The sequence below is a fragment of the Sarcophilus harrisii genome, chromosome 1 (genome assembly GCF_902635505.1).
Source record: "Sarcophilus harrisii chromosome 1, mSarHar1.11, whole genome shotgun sequence".
NCBI classification, from domain to species: domain Eukaryota; kingdom Metazoa; phylum Chordata; class Mammalia; order Dasyuromorphia; family Dasyuridae; genus Sarcophilus; species Sarcophilus harrisii.
Window position 1 is genome coordinate 646,859,271 of NC_045426.1, and position 18,943 is coordinate 646,878,213.

The 18,943-nt window shown below is 34.1% G+C and overlaps 1 protein-coding gene across 1 annotated transcript in view; it reads right to left on the minus strand.

Moving 5' to 3' along the window:
* Positions 1-18,943, minus strand: part of LOC100934323 (DNA (cytosine-5)-methyltransferase 1) — a 40,982-nt gene that overhangs the window by 17,715 nt on the left and 4,324 nt on the right. The window contains exons 2-17 of the mRNA XM_031947495.1: positions 14,655-14,697; positions 14,162-14,269; positions 13,713-13,956; positions 12,963-13,035; positions 12,395-12,470; positions 10,148-10,188; positions 8,563-8,608; positions 7,779-7,862; positions 6,965-7,074; positions 5,481-5,599; positions 4,527-4,619; positions 2,438-2,589; positions 1,978-2,165; positions 1,361-1,550; positions 728-825; positions 199-346 (exon numbers count right to left, since the gene is read on the minus strand). Of these exons, the coding sequence (XP_031803355.1) occupies positions 199-346; positions 728-825; positions 1,361-1,550; positions 1,978-2,165; positions 2,438-2,589; positions 4,527-4,619; positions 5,481-5,599; positions 6,965-7,074; positions 7,779-7,862; positions 8,563-8,608; positions 10,148-10,188; positions 12,395-12,470; positions 12,963-13,035; positions 13,713-13,956; positions 14,162-14,269; positions 14,655-14,697 (1,813 nt within the window). The remainder of the gene's footprint in view (positions 1-198; positions 347-727; positions 826-1,360; positions 1,551-1,977; positions 2,166-2,437; positions 2,590-4,526; positions 4,620-5,480; positions 5,600-6,964; positions 7,075-7,778; positions 7,863-8,562; positions 8,609-10,147; positions 10,189-12,394; positions 12,471-12,962; positions 13,036-13,712; positions 13,957-14,161; positions 14,270-14,654; positions 14,698-18,943) is intronic.

Consider the following 18,943-nt stretch of genomic DNA (forward strand, 5'->3'; position numbering starts at 1 on the left):
TTATTAGTTATTTAGGAGGGAGGATTCCATAGGGAACCCCTATGAAGATATTACCAAGAAATCTTCCAGCTGTTCCTATTTCCAAAAAACAATCTTGAAGTTAAAAGAAATTGTCTTTTTGCTCACCAACAACATCCATGTGCTTGTTAAAATGGAAACATTCCTTAGAATAAAATGAAACAAACTTCTAAATATTACCTTGATTGGAGCTCCAACCCAGGAAATCCTAGTCTTATTCTGTTTTTTTTTCCTCCCCTGCAGCATTTTTTTGGGTGAGGGCATTTCAGGAATATTATCATCAACTTCTTCGTCTTCATCAGCCTCTTTCACAGCCAGATTTGGGCACCTAGAAAGTCAATGATCCTCATTATAAGAACTTTTGGGACTACAAATAATTCCTTGTTAATATACATAGTATTTGGAGTCAGCCTTCAAATGCCTCATTAGGAAATCTGGGATCTCAAAAGTCTTTGCCTGCAGAATGAGCACAAGTACATGGTATAGACCCAGAGATTTACACACCACATTCAGACACTGATAATGTCTGAATACAGATTAAAGCATACTTTAAAAACACTGGTCATAAATGTACAGTAGGGAGGAGCCTTTTACAGGGTGTGCCCTAATGTGGGGCCTTTCTCTGTAAATCTGTGTTCTCTAGAATGAGCTATTCCTATAAGAAAAGTACCTTTTAGGTGACATGGTTACTAAGGAAAACTGTTTTTACCTCCTCTGTAGACAAGCCTGTTTGCTGCGTCCACTACCACCAAATTTAACCATGTCCTGACAGGCTTTACATTTTCCACATTCGGGTTGTTGGCAAACCTAGAATAACCAAGAATATAGGTATTCAGTGTCCATGATTAGTGCTAACAAATCTATGTTAGAAACTAAATTCCCAGACAAATATAAAAAACAGAAAGAAGGTCATAAGGAGTCGGAAAACACAACATTCTTCTAGGAACAGAATGACTGCAATGGCTTTAGGGGAATATTAGGATGGAATTTGGAGATAAAACTTGAGTGGTCTAAGCCACTCTTTCCTGGCACATGAACGTGAAGACTACCAGGCAGAGATTGGACCACTCTGTAATCCTCGAGAAAGGGCAGAGGCAGTAGCTTAGCTTGATGAAAACAGCAGTAGAATTTTGAACATCTAGGAGGCTCACAAAGCACCATCATTATTAAAGATTTGTTGCCCAATGAAAACCATTTCATATCAAAGGGATAACACTGAGGACAAATACCCTCTTCATTGATCACTCTTATAAGAAATCCATGTAATGTCCCAAAAAATGTTAAATCTCAAAGATTCTCCTTTAACTAACTCAAATTTGTAACCCCAGCCCAAATGTGTTACCTCACAGACACCACAGCGCCTCCGCTTCGTGACATTCTCCTTGTCATCTTCTCTTTCGTTCTTTTCAATTTGCTCTGAGAAGAAAGTATCAAAAATCAGGTAGACAAGCTTGGTGGTCGTGGCTTTGGTTGGTCCTTTCTCCTTATTGATTTTGGTAGGATGTCTGATAGCTTGCCGCCTTGCAGCTCGTCTGAAAGTCAGAAATCATGAACAAGTAAGAATGCTCCATTCTAGAAGTAATGGAACAATGGAAATAAATTCTTTCTAAATGCACACATTCAATGCCTGAATTGCAAACCCATTTCAGCCAGTTTTTCAGAAAAGTAGTAATCTGTCAAGACAGTCAGAAAGATCACCTCCTACCTTCTCCCTGCCTAGGAAGTCACACTAAAGAGTAAAGATTTTCCTTCCCCAAAAAGCCAAGAGCAGGGAAATGAACATATAAGGAATTGTATTTTTCCTATTAAGAGCTATGTCAATCATATGGATTATCACCCTGCTCAGTAATTTCAGCACTTTATAAATTTGTTTTAAAATTTAAAAAATTTTTGTTTCTATTACTACTAGACTACTAGAATAGAATAGCAGAAAAAGTTATAATTCTTAACAGTCTTTACCTTTTCCCCAAGGTGACACCAGCTAATTTAATCAGGTCTCTCATGCAAGGGGTGATAATGACAGGCTGCTCATCACTGTCTCCAGCTTCATCATAGCTTTCTACCTGCTCCACTACAAACTGGGCATGTCGAAGAAGAGAATCTTCCGTGAACCGATTGAAGTTCAGTCCAGCAGGAGGAACAGTAGTCTTTTAAAAGGAAGAAAAAGACAAATAAAAAAGAAAACTAAAAATCAAAAGTTAATCTTCCCTGTAAAACAAAGCTGCCATTCTGAGTTTAAGGCTTTATATTAGAAATACTTTTCATAATTAGAAAAAGATATGGCAGGAGTCAAGTCAAACCTCTCCATTTAATAATTTGTAATCATAGGAACAGATTCTTAAAGAAGCCCAAACTTTATTTTCTATAGGCAATTAACTTGGGGTTTACACTGGGTATGTTAAGGATTGAGCACACTTACTTCAATCTTATTGATCAAATCTTCATAACTGACATCAGGATTATTCTGTAAGAATTCAACAACTATTTTACTCATGTAGATCTTCTCCTGCATTAGTGCAAATATAGGTGCATATTCCTCACTAGGAGCCATCAAAATATAATCAGCAAACGCTAGAAGATAAAATGGATTATACAGTAATGTAATGACAAAATAAAACATAAATGAAAAATATTAAAAACAAATTCAACTGAATTTTAGTAAGCATGTTTGGTACACGAGCACAAAAGATGAATATACCAATTTTGAGATAGCACCTGTTTTCCAAAAGAATCTGAGATCTTCCAGGCTGAAAGATCCTTGGTAAGGTGGCACAGCAGATGGAGCACCAGGCCACATGTTAGCAAGACTTATTTTCCTGAGCTCAAATCCAGCCTCAGGCATTTTACCAGCTGTGTGACTCTGGAAAAGTCACTTAACCTTTATCTGTCTTTCCTCATCTATAAAATGATCTGAAAGAAATGGCAACCACTACAGTATTTCTGCCAAGAAAACCCCAAAAGATGTCGTGAAGAGTTAGTCATGACAAAAAAGCATCTAAGCATCCCAGCATATTATAACTAAGAATATATGATTTGGAGCCAAAAGACCTGGGTTAAAATCTCACTATACCTCTCAGCCTCAACTGCTTCATCTATAAAATGAGAGGGCTAAACTTAATAATAGCTATGGTCTCTTTTATCATTGAACCTATGATCCTGTTAAGAAGTGGTAGACTCTTGAATACAGAATTTCAGATGCAGTCCCTATGTTGGTTTATTTTGCTTAACTACTATTTGTTAATTCAACTGAGAGAGAAGGAATGCTATTTGAAGACAACAGTGACATAAAAATGTAAAGAAAAATTTTTTTTACAAATTTAAAATTAACCCCAAAAATAAATAAGCAAACTTGGATAAATCTCACTATTATTGTAAAGTCCTTAAGCAAATACTAGAGAACTAGAGTATTTAAATCAACAAATAATTTAGTTTTCCATTAAAGAGCGAACCCAGTTTGAATAGAATGCTACCTAGGTAAGAGCTCAAGAGTGGGACAAAAAGAACAAGCATTTATTAAACACCTATTGTGCTAAAGCACTTACAAATATTAACTCATTTAGTCCTCACAAGGACCCTATGAGATAGGCGCTATTATTATTTAATTCTCATTTTACAATTGAGAAAAACTATGGTAGAGAAAAGTCAAGTGACTTGGCCAGTCATGCAGCTGATAAATATCTAAATCATTCAAATCTTCTTGAAGTCTTCAAGGTTCAGAATTCTATCCACTGTGCTACCTACCCATATTTTATAAGAATAGATTATCCTTTTCAGAAAGGCCTGGAGAGACTTACAAGAACTGATGCTGAGTGAAATGAGCAGGGCCAAGAGATCATTATATACTTCAACAACAATAATATATGATGATCAGTTCTGATGGACCTGGCCATCCTCAGCAACAAGATCAACCAAATCATTTCCAATGGAGCAGTAATGAACTGAACCAGCTATGTCCAGGGAAAGAATTCTGGGAGATGACTAAAAACCATTACATTGAATTCCCAATCCCTATATTTATGCCCACCTGCATTTTTGATTTCCTTCACAAGCTAATTGTACAATATTTCAGAGTCTGATTCTTTTTGTACAGCAAAATAACGGTTTGGTCATGTATACTTATTGTGTATCTAATTTATATTTTAATGTATTTAACATCTACTGGTCATCCTGCCATCTGGGGGAGGGGATGGGGGGGTAAGAGGTGAAAAATGGGAACAAGAGGTTTGGCAATTGTTAATGCTGTAAAGTTACCCATACATATAACCTGTAAATAAAAGGTAATTAAAAAAAAAAAAAAAAAAGAATAGATCATCCTACTTAGTTAGGTAAATTTATTTCATAACTTCGCAAAAAATTTTGGTCACTTGAAGGCCCTTATCAAGGTATTTATTTCTAAGACACCAACAAGAATATCTGGAATATATTTTATAAATACCCAATTCTAAGAATTTTGATGCTGTAGTAAAATGTTCCCAAGTGCTTTAAACTAACTTCTATTTTGAAGTTACCTGTGGTGAAGCCAATCAAAGCTTTTTCGCCACCATCAAAACCAGTGATCCACCATGCATTTATGGGGCCAAGTTTTTTGGCTCTGACACCACCTAAGAAAAAAATAAAGAATATAAATTTAAGTCATTTTTTTTTCCCCAAAAAGGAGCAAAACAAGGAAAAAAAAAGGAGCAAGGAGCAAAAAAATGTTTAAAGTTTGACTAATGAAAGTCAAAAGTAAAATGTCGTGTTCTGAATGTTAACAACCACAACTAAAGTCTAATTGTGATTCCTCATTGTTGCAACCTGGATGACACTGAGTCTTTCAATTTTAAGATAAACACAGGTTCTACCTAGCTGGAATGTTTTAACAGTGGAGTGCCAACAAAGGCACTCACAAAAGTTTGGTGGATTCATCACCAAAAGGTTGGATAAAAGATGACAATTTAGAAACCACAGCAATTCACAACAACAGTTTAATGTCTAATTAATTAACAGTTTAATTTAACTGTTAATTTAATTAACAGTTTAATGTCTAATGTCTAATTCTAAGTAATCAAACTATTACCTAAAATTAGTCCCTCAGACTGTTGTTATAAATATTTTGGCAAATTAGCAAAATTCTGCAATTCTAAGAATTTTAAACCACGACTAAATTATCTAAATGTAAGGCCTATTGCCTAGGGAACAAGACAAAATTGTGCAGAATTAATGTGCTTTCCATTGGTCCAAGAATAACCAAATCCGAATATACACAGATCAATCAGAAGAGGACTCAGAAACAAAGTATTTGTTATTATAACAATCAAGAGTTAATATGCCCTTCAAACATTTCTCCATGACTGAAGTTTATGGCATTATGTATGATGTTTATTTAAATGTTGGTTGATGGTTATCCAATTTATAAAAAAAAAGCAAGGATGTACAATAGTCTCTCTGTCCCAAATACGGTACCCTGAAATATGTATTCTTACCATCCAGACATGGGTTGTCATCGTAGATTGGTTTTACTGTGCCACTGAAGTAGAGTTCTATATTCTTCTCAATTAGGCCTGTATCAAATGGGCACAGATGGCCCTTCTTATCATAAACACTAGTGAGGGAGGGAAAAAAGGACTTTTTTGTAACTATCCTACTACAAATTTAAACGAGATACTGCAGCATTATGAACGCCAACTTCTTTATTTTAAAGGGATTATATTTGAGTCCCAAGCTCAGTAACCCATTTTATTCATAATCAAATCTCCATAGCTATCATACATGCACCTATGTCCCCCAACCAAGGATAAGAAAGCATAGCATCAAATGTATACAGAAAGTCCTCTTTAGATTTAAGAACTAAAGAAAAGGTTAAGAAAGAAGAGACAAGTTCCTGTTTCTTTAGTTGATACTTTTGCTCATGCTAATTCTTTATCCCCTGCCTGGGGAGGTATACTCTCCTGGTTATCTTGGCTTCCCTGCCCATGTTTGATGCTGCCTCCCTTGAATTCCCTCCTTCAGAGAAAAGAAATCGCCTTCCTTTCAATTCTCACTGAATTTGTGTTTCTGATAACAACATTCATCTTATGAGAAAGTAACACCATGCCAGAAAACCCAAGATTCAGTCTCAGCTCTATTATTTACTACCTGTGTGATAACCATAGGCAAGCTCCAACCTCCCAAATTGCTGTTTCTACACCTGCAATTGAGGGACATCTACCTCATAATAGGTACATACTGATATTTTCTATCTCATAAGGCTGTTGTGAGAACCCAATGAAAAGGTATAAAAAGGATCTTGTACCAGGAAATACTTACTATGGAAAAGGCAAACAATCACTAATCTTTGGAGAAATCATCCTCCCTATTGGACTCCAGTCCCTGAGAGCAGACACTATCTGGTTTCTCATTTCCTATAATCGAACACTCAAAACATTGGTCCAATGAAGAATTCCCAGCATTGCCAAAGGGAAGGCAACCAACCTCCAACAGGAGTAGAGATAGATTCAGCTCTCAATTACATCCTTAAGTGAGGTTTTCTACGTAAAGGCCTTTCATAACTATAGTTACCCAAGACATTATCCTATAAAGTCCACAGTATGAGAGTATTATTCCATGAAAATCTATTGGGTTTGGAATGGGGATAAAAAAAACTAGCTCTCCTCCCCTAATTTTTCCTTATTTCTTCCCCTTTTGATCCCAAATTTTTAATAAAGCATAATTTAGAATTATATCAATAATTTTCACAATTTACTAAACAATTTTAATATAAAAGTATAAAGCAAATAAAATGGCTTTATATATTTCTCGAAGTAGAAAACTAAATTTTGAGGCCCTACCTGAATTTTTCTTTTGTGATTACTTTAGAGGGAAAAAAAAATTCTCATCCTAGAGTCAAATGTTTTCTTTTAACTAATTTGTCAAAGTGATTAACACAAGAATCAAAGCCCCAACTCCATCTCTCTTACACCCATGTTACCTGAAGGATGTTACTCTATGCTGTGGGAGATCATCATAACTTTCAAAGCCATCTTCATTGGCATCAAAAATGGATAATCGTTCATCCGTTAACATCTCTGGCTCATCCAACTAAGAGATATTTAAAAATTATACAAAGAAGAATACTATGAGAATATTAAGAGTGCGCAAACTTCTTGCATCAAAATAAGTTCATTTCAATTTATTTCTGTTATTGTAACTTATCAAATTATTTTCCTAATTACTTAAAATTCTTTTTTCTAATCTTAAATCTGGTCATGAATAACATAAAAAAAAAAAAAAAAAACTAATCAAAAATAACTTAAATTATCCACATCCCAGTTCCCATCTACCTTTCAGCTATTTTCCTCCATGAAATCTGTCAGCTAATCTATTTGATACCTGAATTTAACCCTACTTCTGTGTATTCACAGAAAAATTTTCCCCATCTAAAATGTACCTTTTCATATCTGTTTGTCTTATTTCCATGTCTTATATCAAGGCTAATCTTAAGTGCAATATCCTCAGTGTAGAAGTCTTTGATCCCCACCCCATCTCAGGTTGTTAGTGTTCTTCAATTTTCCTTATATTTTTCTTATTTGTGTATATGCTATATATTTTCTCTCCCAGTCCTCATCACTAAATAGAACATATGCTCATTCAGGGCAAGGACCGTTTCTGCCAGGGTAAAGACTTTTGTTTTTATATCCTTACATGATATTTTATACATAAGTACTTAAAATCAATAAATAAATATAATAAATATAATAAATAAATATAATATAATAAATATAATAAATAAATAAAAAACTTACTGCACCATCAGGATCTCCTTGAAAAAATTTTAGATCAGGATCATCCAGATACTGCCTGCAATCCATACACTTAGGAGGAGTAGACTACAGGGAATAATACATTAAAAAGTATTTAGAAACAGTTGTAGGAGTTACAAAAAACCTGACATTTATTATTTTAAGATAGCACAGATGATTTATCATTGATTTAGGCAAGAAAATTGTTTCCCAAGAGTCTAATCATATTTTAAGTATAACAATAAAAAAGCAACAACACATTTTAAACAATTCGGTAGAAAATTATTTTAGTTCAGATTTTTTTATATAGGGTAATACCAAAAGGACAAAACAATAAGAGTTCTTCTTTTTTAATTAAACTTATCCCAAAAAACTATCCCTAACACCAACCACCTAACAGTAGTTTCAAAAAGTTAACATGAATTAATAATTTGACACCAAAATCAATTGGAGAGAATGGAGAGTGTCAATGGGAGAGAAACCAGGTAATTTTACCATGTGCCTTCTTGTGTTGTACTATTATTCTGAGACCTTCCCTACCATAGAATTTAAAGAGTGATAAAATTTAAAGCTGAAAAGATCCTTATAATAATATAATAAAAATCTGATCCAATTCCTCAGTTTACATTTGTGGGAAAAAAACCACACAGCAAGTTAAAAGACATGTCCAAAATCTCACCTAGTAAATAGCATTTTTAGATTTTTAGTTCTAATATACTGGGTTGTATGTACAGGAATAATACATTTAAGAAAAACACTAATATGCCTTAATTCACAAACAACTTACCTTTACAGGTAGTACAGCTTTCCCCTGAACTACTTTTATTTCAGATCTGTATAAAAAGAACAATTAAGCAATGAAAATTCAACACTAAAACTTGGCTTCTGTAAAACAGCTTCTCAGTGATAATTTAACTCCTAATTCCATCTTAGTGAATTCTGTACAATCCTAGGCAGGTTTCTATACATTCATAGAAAATTCTCTAGCTGCAGTTTTTGTAAAATCTAAAATTCAGAATCTAAAAAGGTACATAATACCATTAGTAGAAACCCAAATAACTTGTGAAAATTTGCAAGTCCTTATCTGATGCCTTATGACACACAGGCTAGTGGTCTAAGATCTATCATAGAACCGTGAATTGGTCTAGTCATGCTGGAAAACAATTAGAACTGTGCCCAAAAAATTATTAAACTACATATACTTTGAGTGAATACACTACTAGATCTATACCCCAAAGATTTTATAAAAAAAGAGGAAATAGATTTCTATATAAAAATAGTGTTGCTTTTTTTGTGTCAATTAAAAAAACTAAAGGGATACTCGTCAATTAGGGAGTGGCTAAAAAAGTTGTGGAATATGAATATGATGCACTACTATGCTATACTATAAGATATGATGAATGGGATAAATTTTTTAAAATATTGGAAGATTTGTATGAACTGTTGCAAAGAAAAGTGAGCAGAATCAGGAAAAATACTTCTGCAATTGTAAAGATAAATAACTGAAAATTTAGGAATCACAATTGCAAAGAATCCATCAGAAAACAAGCTATCCACACCTTCAGATAGAGCTAACTGACTCAGAATGCGGACTGAAACTTATTTTTTCCTTTCTTTTTTTTTTTTTTTAGACATGGCTAATAAAGTGTAACACTGTTTTTTGGTGTGTTTTTTTTTTAATTCTTGTCTTCTTGATAGGAGGGACAGAAAGGAAAAAATTAAAAATTAAATTAAATTTCAAAAAAATATCTCTGCTACTCAAGAACAAAACAGAATGTCTTACCAATGTAAAGAATCTTCCAACTATGTCCAGTTATACAGTATCTGAAAACTGACCTTTTAAGCTGAATACTAGTAATATGATGAATTCTATGGGGATAGCAATTTATGAAAGAGGGAAAGACTTCATCTGTACTAATGGGGATACCTATGTTTATAAAATTAAAATTAAAGCTCTTTCACAATGTATCACAATGCAAGTCCCTTCTTGTACTAATAAAGAAAACAAATCCAAAGATTTGTTTTGTCTTCCTACAGGGAAACACAGCACAAGTGAGACTAGAGGGTCCCAATTGTGACCTCTCTTTACTGTATCACACTGCTAAACACAGTAATGAACACTAGTTCCAAAAGGATACATTTATAAAATAGGAATTATTCCTAAGAACATAAAAGTTAAGAATCCAATTAAGTGAGAAGTTCACTTTCTAATTTCTTTAGTAATGTCTCAATTAATCTGGGTTCTGATTAGCCCCAATCTCTTACTAGAAATCCTCTAATTATACCTTCCTTGTTCCCCAGAGTAATAAAATGCTTTTAGAACACATGAGGATCAGGAAAAAAAAAAAAAAAAAAAAAAAATCACTCCTTACCCTTCTTTGAGTTCAAATTTCATTTTCTTTTCCCCTTGTTCCTAAAAGGGAACAATTAAAAATATAGAGGTAAAAAAATTTCATCAAAAGATTATGCTTAGAAAGCCACCACAGCCAAGAAGGATTTTTCTTCACTAAAGAATATGGTAAACGTAAAAACAACAAAACACACCTTGATCTCAAGTACTTTATAATCTAGTTGGTATGTATGTATTCATTAATATATATGCATCTAAATATGTATTAACACATATGTACATATATTTTAATATACATTTACCAATTTTCTGTATGAGAGTAATAAATTTTAGGATACTAATTAGAAATGCCACAGGAATTATAGAGAGAAATGAGAGTTGACTAAAATATCAGGGAATCATTGTCAAAAGGAATCTCTAAGATCCCCCACCTAGTACCCTCTTCCACATAATAATATTCCTTAATGAACAGTTATCTGTCAAGGTACATATCACAGAGGAAGGCCTCTAACCTTTCTATCTTTGATTGGAAACTACTCTAAGGTGTCATCCAAAGTGGAAATCATTCTGTGTATCTTTTCCAAATATAATTCATAAACCAAGATTTCTACAAGTGATTGCTAGTGGGTCAGTGTAAGGCCCATTTACATATTAAAATAGTACAAAAGAATTATCCATTACAAAAAATAAATCAAGGCTAGCTAGAAGTGCTATTCTTCCTTCAAAATCAGGCTTAGCATGAAGTGGCTACCTTTGTAAGTTTAAGAACATAAGCACTTATGTAAAAATCAAGAACTTCATAGGATGATTAGGTTATATTTGTACAATGCTATATTCTTTACAAAATATTTTCTTGCATGTTATTTTTTTACATATTAAGAAATAAGTTCAAAGTGTACCCAGTTACCCAGCAAGTTAGCAATGCAATCTTTTAGACTGTTTAGAACTCACATCTGGCAAGTCCAGTACTCTTTATATAATATTGCCTTTAAAGACTGCTCACTATCTCAAACTCCCAACTAACATCTTCAGGTCACTTCTACTAAAATGTTCCTGCCATCAGTCTGTAATTTTTTTCTAAATCATACTGCTGGGAAAAGCTATTTATACTAGTTGCTTTACCTCCTGATTGTACATCCACATTTCAACCCTTCAGAAGCTGGCTTCAACCACAGAGTATTCTGATGGGTAGATGCTTCAATGATGGTTCCCTATTGGCTCTAGGATTACATAGGAACTCTGTTTGACATTTAAAGTCACTCTCAAGCTGGTCTCACTATAACTTCTCTGTTCATCCTTCGTTCTCATATAAAGGACAAGATCACACCTTACTCCATGTACTTTTACACTCCAAAGACAATCGGTTGAACTGCTGCTCCCCATACATGATTATTCCATTTCTTGAGTCTATACTGTCTACACTATAATCTACTTCCATGCCTAGAATGCACTCCTTCCTTAACATCTTGGAAATCCTAACTCCCTTTATGACTCAGCTCAAGTGCCACCTCTTACAGGAAGCTTTTCCTGATCCCTTCCCCCATGGTAGTAATGCTTTCCATCTCCCATTCCTCTAAATTGAGTCTGTGTATTCATATATATGTATGTGGGTCTGTGACATGTATAGAACACATAGTTATATGGATAAAACACATCTACAAACTATATTACAGAGAGATTATGTAGTTTTATATGCTATATCCACATATCTATACACAGTAAACTCAAGGGAAAGAACTACTTCATTCATGGATTTATGTCCACAGAACCTAGTAGATGTCAATACTTGTTGAATTCAATTACCAGAACTAACAAGCAGCAAAAATTACAATTTTATAACCCTTTTCTCAGTTAATGAATATTATATTGAAAAAAATCCTGGTTTCAAAATCCTATCCCTACCCAAGGAAGAGAGGAACTTAAGAAGCTGCCAATTTGGGGGGAAAGGCAATTCCAAGGAGTACCACCTATATACTATATACTCCTACCTTAGTATACTAGCAACCATCCAGCTCAACATTATTACAAAGAAATCAAATGTGAGCTTAGAAGAGATGGTCTGAAATATCAAGAGGCAATTACTTCCAATAGCCTACAAATACAAGAATAACTTTCAATCAAAAACAACAGAGATTTTTTCCAGTATTACCGAAATTCAATATGATGTCCTCATCATCAATAATTCCATATATTATTTTCCCTAGAAAAATGGTCATGCGTAAAAAGCAAAAAACTGAAACAGGTAAACTTTTAAGATTCTTCAAGTTACCTTTTCTTCTTCCTTCTCTATATTCATTTCTTGCTTTATTTCTCCAGTTGCCCCTTCTGATTTCCGTTTACCGGATCTGTCATTCAAAATGCAACACATCCCAATTTGAAAAAAAAATGCAAACTCTTCTTATCTAAACAATAAGATACTGCTCCAATGACTCAAAGAGTTTTATACTTACCTTGTTTACAAAAAGGTCTACATAATTTCATGCTGATTAAAATCCTAATCTGTCTACAAGTAATCATATAAAATGTCTCTATCTTGATCCCCAAACAATGCTTTTGTAAAAACTGAAACAGCACTAAAAATGCACTCACAAAATGAGCTCTCCAAAAGACATTAACAAACTCATAGCATTTAACATTTAAATGTGGTCTTCAGAAGATTTTTAATGTTATAGAGATTATTGACCAGGCCCTCTACAAATGGAGAAGTGGGTCTCTCATAAATTACCAAAGTAAGTGAAATTCTTCAAATCCCTTCCACCAATAATTCTAACCAAAATAATATTTAAATCACTATTAGTAAAGAAAAGTTGCCTAATTAAGGCACAGGCCATACTGACCCTTTTGAAAACAGAGATACAATAGTAGGTTGCTTGCCAGAGCTTCTCGTAACCCTTGAGCTAGCTGAAGATTCTGTTTAAAAAGAAAAAGAAACTCAAGGTAAACCCTCATTATATAAATGAAAACAGCACCTGGTCATAAGTACAGTTTAAAAAAACCTTAAGGACAGAAGCTTAGCACTTCACCAACATGATCAAAACCCTCAAGAGAAAAAAAAGGGTAGAACGAACATAAGATACAAGAGATAGGCTACTTTTCATCCATTCAATTAATCATACTATCCTATGATTCTTATAGAAGAGTACCACAATGTCATTTCTGCTGCATCAAATCAAGGCAACTCATTGGTTCATTTTAACTCATAAACTGGGAACAAAATGAATTACATAATCTAGCCCTTAATAATAAAATCTACAAAAACTTGATGAGTTGTAGTCTGACAGTGCCAAAGATGGCATTTGGGTTGTTTAAGAAAACAAGTGGATTCAGACACACAAAAGATTTATTTGAACCTATTTCTTATATATCCTATGTGGTCTAATAAAGTCAAAATCATTCACAAGTACTTGTTAACTATTTCTGTTCAAGAAAACTTGAATATTCCGTCCTAAAAATTTGTTTTGTACATGACAGGAGTGAAAAGAAGCAGAAGAAGAGTCCCTCCCCTTCGAGGCCAATATAACATTAAAATTATTATAAAGAACATTTATAATACACATTTATATGTGGCAAAGTTGAAATGCGATTACTTTTAGCCTCGCCATCTGATTTACTTCTTCTAGATTTTCTGGTTTTTGACAAGGATGTTGATGATCCAGTTGCTTCCTCCATCTCTACTGTACTATCTTCTTCAACACTTTTCTCAAAATCTTCGTCACTTGTGTAAATACCGTTTTCTAAACAACCATTCACTCTTGAAGTGAGAGGATGGTCTCCGTTTTCCAAAAACAGTTCTTTATTTAACAGGAATTTTACTTTGGACAAGTATCCTTCCTAGAGCAGGAAAGAAACAATTTAAGCAATAATTAGCATGTGAAAGCCTGTAATAAAGGCCAGGTACTTTCCATCAACTCACTCGCTCTATTTAATATAAAGACACATCAAGGAAAGGTTTGTGAAAAAGACTCATTTCATCTTCCAGCTTTCTTCACAAGTATGCAAATGCATAAAGAAATAGAAATGTTAAAAATGGACTTACTTCAGAAAGCTCTTCTTTATGCAATTTGATCTCCAAGTCAAATAACTGATGCTGTACTTCTGCTTGCAAAAATTCATGCAGTAGACTTAATTTCTTCTTAACAAATTCCTGGAGAAAAGAGTGATGATTTAGAGCCTTAAGAACTTTCCAGGCATTTCAATTGCAAAGACGCAGATGAATGACAATGGCAGCACACAATACAGATCCATGAAACAGAAGTAGAACCAAGAAAAGAAAAGATCCTGGAATAATTTCCAATTTCCTATACCAGCACAAATGAGGAAAGAGACAAATAGGGTTAAAGGACTTGTTCAAGGTCACGCGGCCAGCAAGTATGAGACCAAATTTGAACTCAAGTCTTCCTGACTCTGTGTTGCCTCTCTTCTCGTTAAAAACAAACCAAATTGATACTTCCCACTAAAAACTAGTATCTTGGATATCTACAAGTAAACAGCCTAATATAAGAAACAAAAATCATCTAAGAAGGAATTACCTTTTCTGTAAGAATATCCTCATCTTTTTCTAAATCTTTAAGCCTGAAAAAAAGAAAATATAATTGTTATATCTCCTAGATCACTTATTAGACATTTCAAACTAATGTATATTCCTGGATATTTTAAACCCAACATGTTTATGACAGAACGCATGAATTAATGTAAAGGAAAGTGATCAAAACCAGAACAATTAATAAGAATTTGTTGTCACTCAGTCATATCTGACTGTGTGATCACATTTGGGGTTTTCTTACCAAAGATACTGTAATATTAATATTAAGGTCTAGATTTAGGGAGAATCTAGTGAAATAAGGGTTTAGTTGAGGTCTAGTGGCAGGTAAACAGAGCTCCCCTGCAACCCCCTTGGATTCGGCCCAAGGTCAGCAAGAGTCCCCAATAAAGGTATTTATTAACCCAAGAGCTAGCTTGATAAAAGAGATTTATTATGGGCTTTGGAAGTAAGGAGTTAGTTGAAGGTAAGTGAGTTAGGTGGAGATATAAGTGAGAAGGTAGAGATAAAGAGGGCACCGGACAGAGCGGACAGAGTCCAGTGGACAGAGGGTCCTCACACAGCTCTAGCATGTTTGGAATCTCTGCAAAGAGGGATCCCAGCAGCTCCCTTTTATAATGGGAGATTTAGCTTGAGGGGCTTTTGGGTGTAGCCGCAAAGTTGGCTCAGATCCGGGTGGGGCTGGGATAGATCCGGATCTTCTATTGGAATTCAAAGGGATCAGGATTTGTGAGTCAAAGGGTAATTACATTCACTAGGAGGAGATGGGAATCTAGAAAGGAATCTTTCCCACATCATTTCCAGTTTTCTTCCCTAGCTCATTTTACAAATGAGGAAACAGGCAAATAGGGTTAAATGACCTGTTCAAGGTCAGTGTCTGAGCCCAAATTTGAACTTGTTTTCCTGACTCTGGGGCTAGTTTTCTATCTACAGTGCCTCCTCACTGCCAGATACAATGAATACAACACTGTAATAGAAAAATTACTGAAAAACCTGATTAAACATGATTAAAGCAATGACCAATCAGGACTCTAAAAGATTAATGTTAAGTCATGCTTCCCACCTCTTAAAGTAATCAAATAGAAATACAAAAAAACCCTACAACCTTTTCAACCACTATCAATGTATCATTTTCTTTTTCATGATTAAATTGTACAAGGGAGGGATTTGTGGGGTGGGAATGGGAGAGGGTGTCTGGAAGGCAGGGACAATGAAACAAAAAAGGGGAAGAAAACGAAGAAAAGAATGTCAATTAATCATTTAAAAAACAATAGAACAAAGTTCAGAACAAATAGACCAGTATTAGAACTACAGTTAAATTTGAAATATACAAAAAACCCTCGCTTTAGAGAACAGATTCATAGTTTCACAAGCAATTCTTTTTTTTTTTATACAGGAAAATGTTTGTGTCTGTTGGTATTCATTAAATTTATAATAATAAAAAGGAAAATTAAAGGCAGGAATCCTAAGTTTTTAAACCCCGAACTCCCCTCTTGTATTTGTATTCAATTTATTCCATTTATTTCCATTCAATTGTATTCCATTTATTTATTCTGGATGTACATGTATCTATATATCTTGTCTTCTCCAACAAAAAATAAAGTTCCTTCAAAGTAGAGAGTATTCGTTTTGTTTTTAATCTTTGGATCACTAGCACCTAAAATGTGAATGGTTGTCTATCCTCCAAGGTGATAAGTGCTTACAGTTTAATTGACTACTTACTTATCCAAAGAGGAATATGCCAAGAGCTGCTGCTAAGAGGAGATAGATACTAACCTTCACAATTCAATGAATTTCTAGAAAGGGGCCTGTTGGTCCTTTTTGAACCACTGAAGAGTATACAATGCTTCCAAAAATATCAAGGGCATTTAGGTTCCATGAGAAGAAAACAAAGGAGGGGAAAAGGGAAGGAAAAAAGATTCCTTCCCTCACTTCAATAACTTACACTGTCATCTCAAATCACTTTAAAGGGAGCCACATTTTATTACTATCTTTTTTTTTTAGGGGGAAAAAAAAAGTCAAACAGATAATTCACAGATTGAGTAGAGCTGAGATTAATTAAATGACTTCAGAAACCAAAAACAAAAGAAAAAAACAATTTTAACCCATTTCACCAGTTTATCAATACAAGAACCTATCAAGTCCCTTTCCCAGCTCTACTTCACCTTTTTGGCTAATTAAGATAGGAAGTTTTTACTCAAAGGGCCAGTAAAAAAAGGATGATGGGAAGACAGTTTTCCATTTTAACTATGAAACACTCAAAAATGCATTTAATCTGGGGCAGCTAGGTGGCACAGTGTAGAGCACCAGCACTGAAGTCAGGAGGACCCGAGTTCAAATGTGATCTGATACTCAACATCTCCTAACTGTGTGATCCTGGGCAAGTCACTTAACCCCAATTGCCTCCAAAAAAAAAAAAAAAAAAAAAAAAATGCATTTAATCTGTTGCCCAGATAACACCAAAGATTAACATGGTGAATGTGAATATCTTAAAACTGACTTTAAAAAAAAAAAAAAAAAAAAACACAAGCTGCTGAAGAGGAGAAACACACTCCCCAGCCAAATGGCATCCTTAACCCAAATCTGGGCTTACTCTCATCTGCACATGAAATTATCAAAGAGCATGAAGGAGAGGAGAAAAGGGAGAGCAGACTTCCTACGTATAAAGGAAAGCAACTGGACCTCAATGGAAATTCAATAACAACAGTCTCATCCTGCACAAGGGTCCAGCTCAGAACACTCTTTATACTGAAGAATTCACAAAAGTTCCAGGCCAAAGAATAATCTTACAAATTAAGATTAGGTCACTGTTTAGTAGTGAGATTTTGAAAAATGTGTTGAATATTCCAGTGATACAAAGTGTTGATTATTGGAATTGATGAGTTATTTGTATTTAAGAGACAACTAGCTTATAACAAAGTGATCTCCAACCACCTGCAGCAGCATATTCCAAGTTAAGAAAAAAAGCATTAAACAGGGAAATGAATGCCATACAAATTTCTTCTCTCAGCCATTAATTTATGGAATTTAAGAAAAAAAGAAGGCATTACGACTGCTTCAGGTGGAAAGATTCAATGTTTAAGAAGATACTGGAGACATCTGGTTTTAAATTACTCAAGAGAGGTTCTTGGAAGCCTATATCTGGATATATGTAAATTAGAAGAATAATACATTTAGAATCCAAGGATCTGGGTTTCAAATGAGTTGTTTGTTGTTTCTCTGTATTATTTTTAGAAACATTACTATATACACATCTTTTTGGTTCTTTTGTATGAAAAAAGAGGGAATGGACAGGATAACCTCTAAAAGTTCCTTCCAACTCTAATTTTATTATATTACTGATATAAAATGCAAGGTGAGGTGATCCAGGGTTCCAAGATTTATCACAGATTTAAATAGAAGTGCTCAAAAATCCAGATTTCTACCAGCTACAAATCTTATGTTCAAGACTGTATGGTAGCAAGAGTACCGACACTGAAATAATAGATGAGCAAAGAATAAATAACATGATACCCATGTCACTGTTGTACAATGAGTTGAACTGGAATAATCACAAGGGTTAAAAAAAAAAAAAAAAAAAAGCTTTAGGGATACATAAAACATATTTAGGCAATAATCATGAACTGTTGAAAACAAATTTAGACAATAATTGTGGACTGCTGAAAACCAAAACTATCCGTATTTCATTTGATTTTTTTAAAAATATACTTTGAAAAGGCAGGACAAGCTTCAGTTACCTTCATTTTCTTGAGTCAGTCTATGACATTTCCTAAAGTTAAAAAAGCTAGTCAGTGGCAAAGTATATCTTTTTTTTTTTTTTGGGGGGGGGGGAGGGAAGAAGGCAATCAAGGTTAAGCAATTTGTCCAAAGTCACACTGCTAGTAAATGTAAAGTGTCTGAGGTTGGCTTTGAACTCCAAAACCAGTGTTTTATCCACTAAGCCACCTAGCTGCTCCCCAGAGCATATAATTTAAAAACCAACAAAAAAAGTCTGTACTATCTCTTTTAAAGCTAGGTTTCAGGCAACCACATATGAGGCAAAACTGAAAATTGCCCATATTTGTAAAATGAGAGCAGCAGTTCCAAAGAAAAGAATTAACTATCACACCTAAGCAGCAAAGGAAAAAAAAATCAATTGTATAGTGAGCTTGTCAGCTTTATCCAAAGAGATATAACAAATGCCACTACTATCAACTTTAATAAAGTTTATATACTGCATATTATTTTGTTAGAAGATAAGAGTTTTATATCAAATTGAATAAAAAATTACTTTAGGAG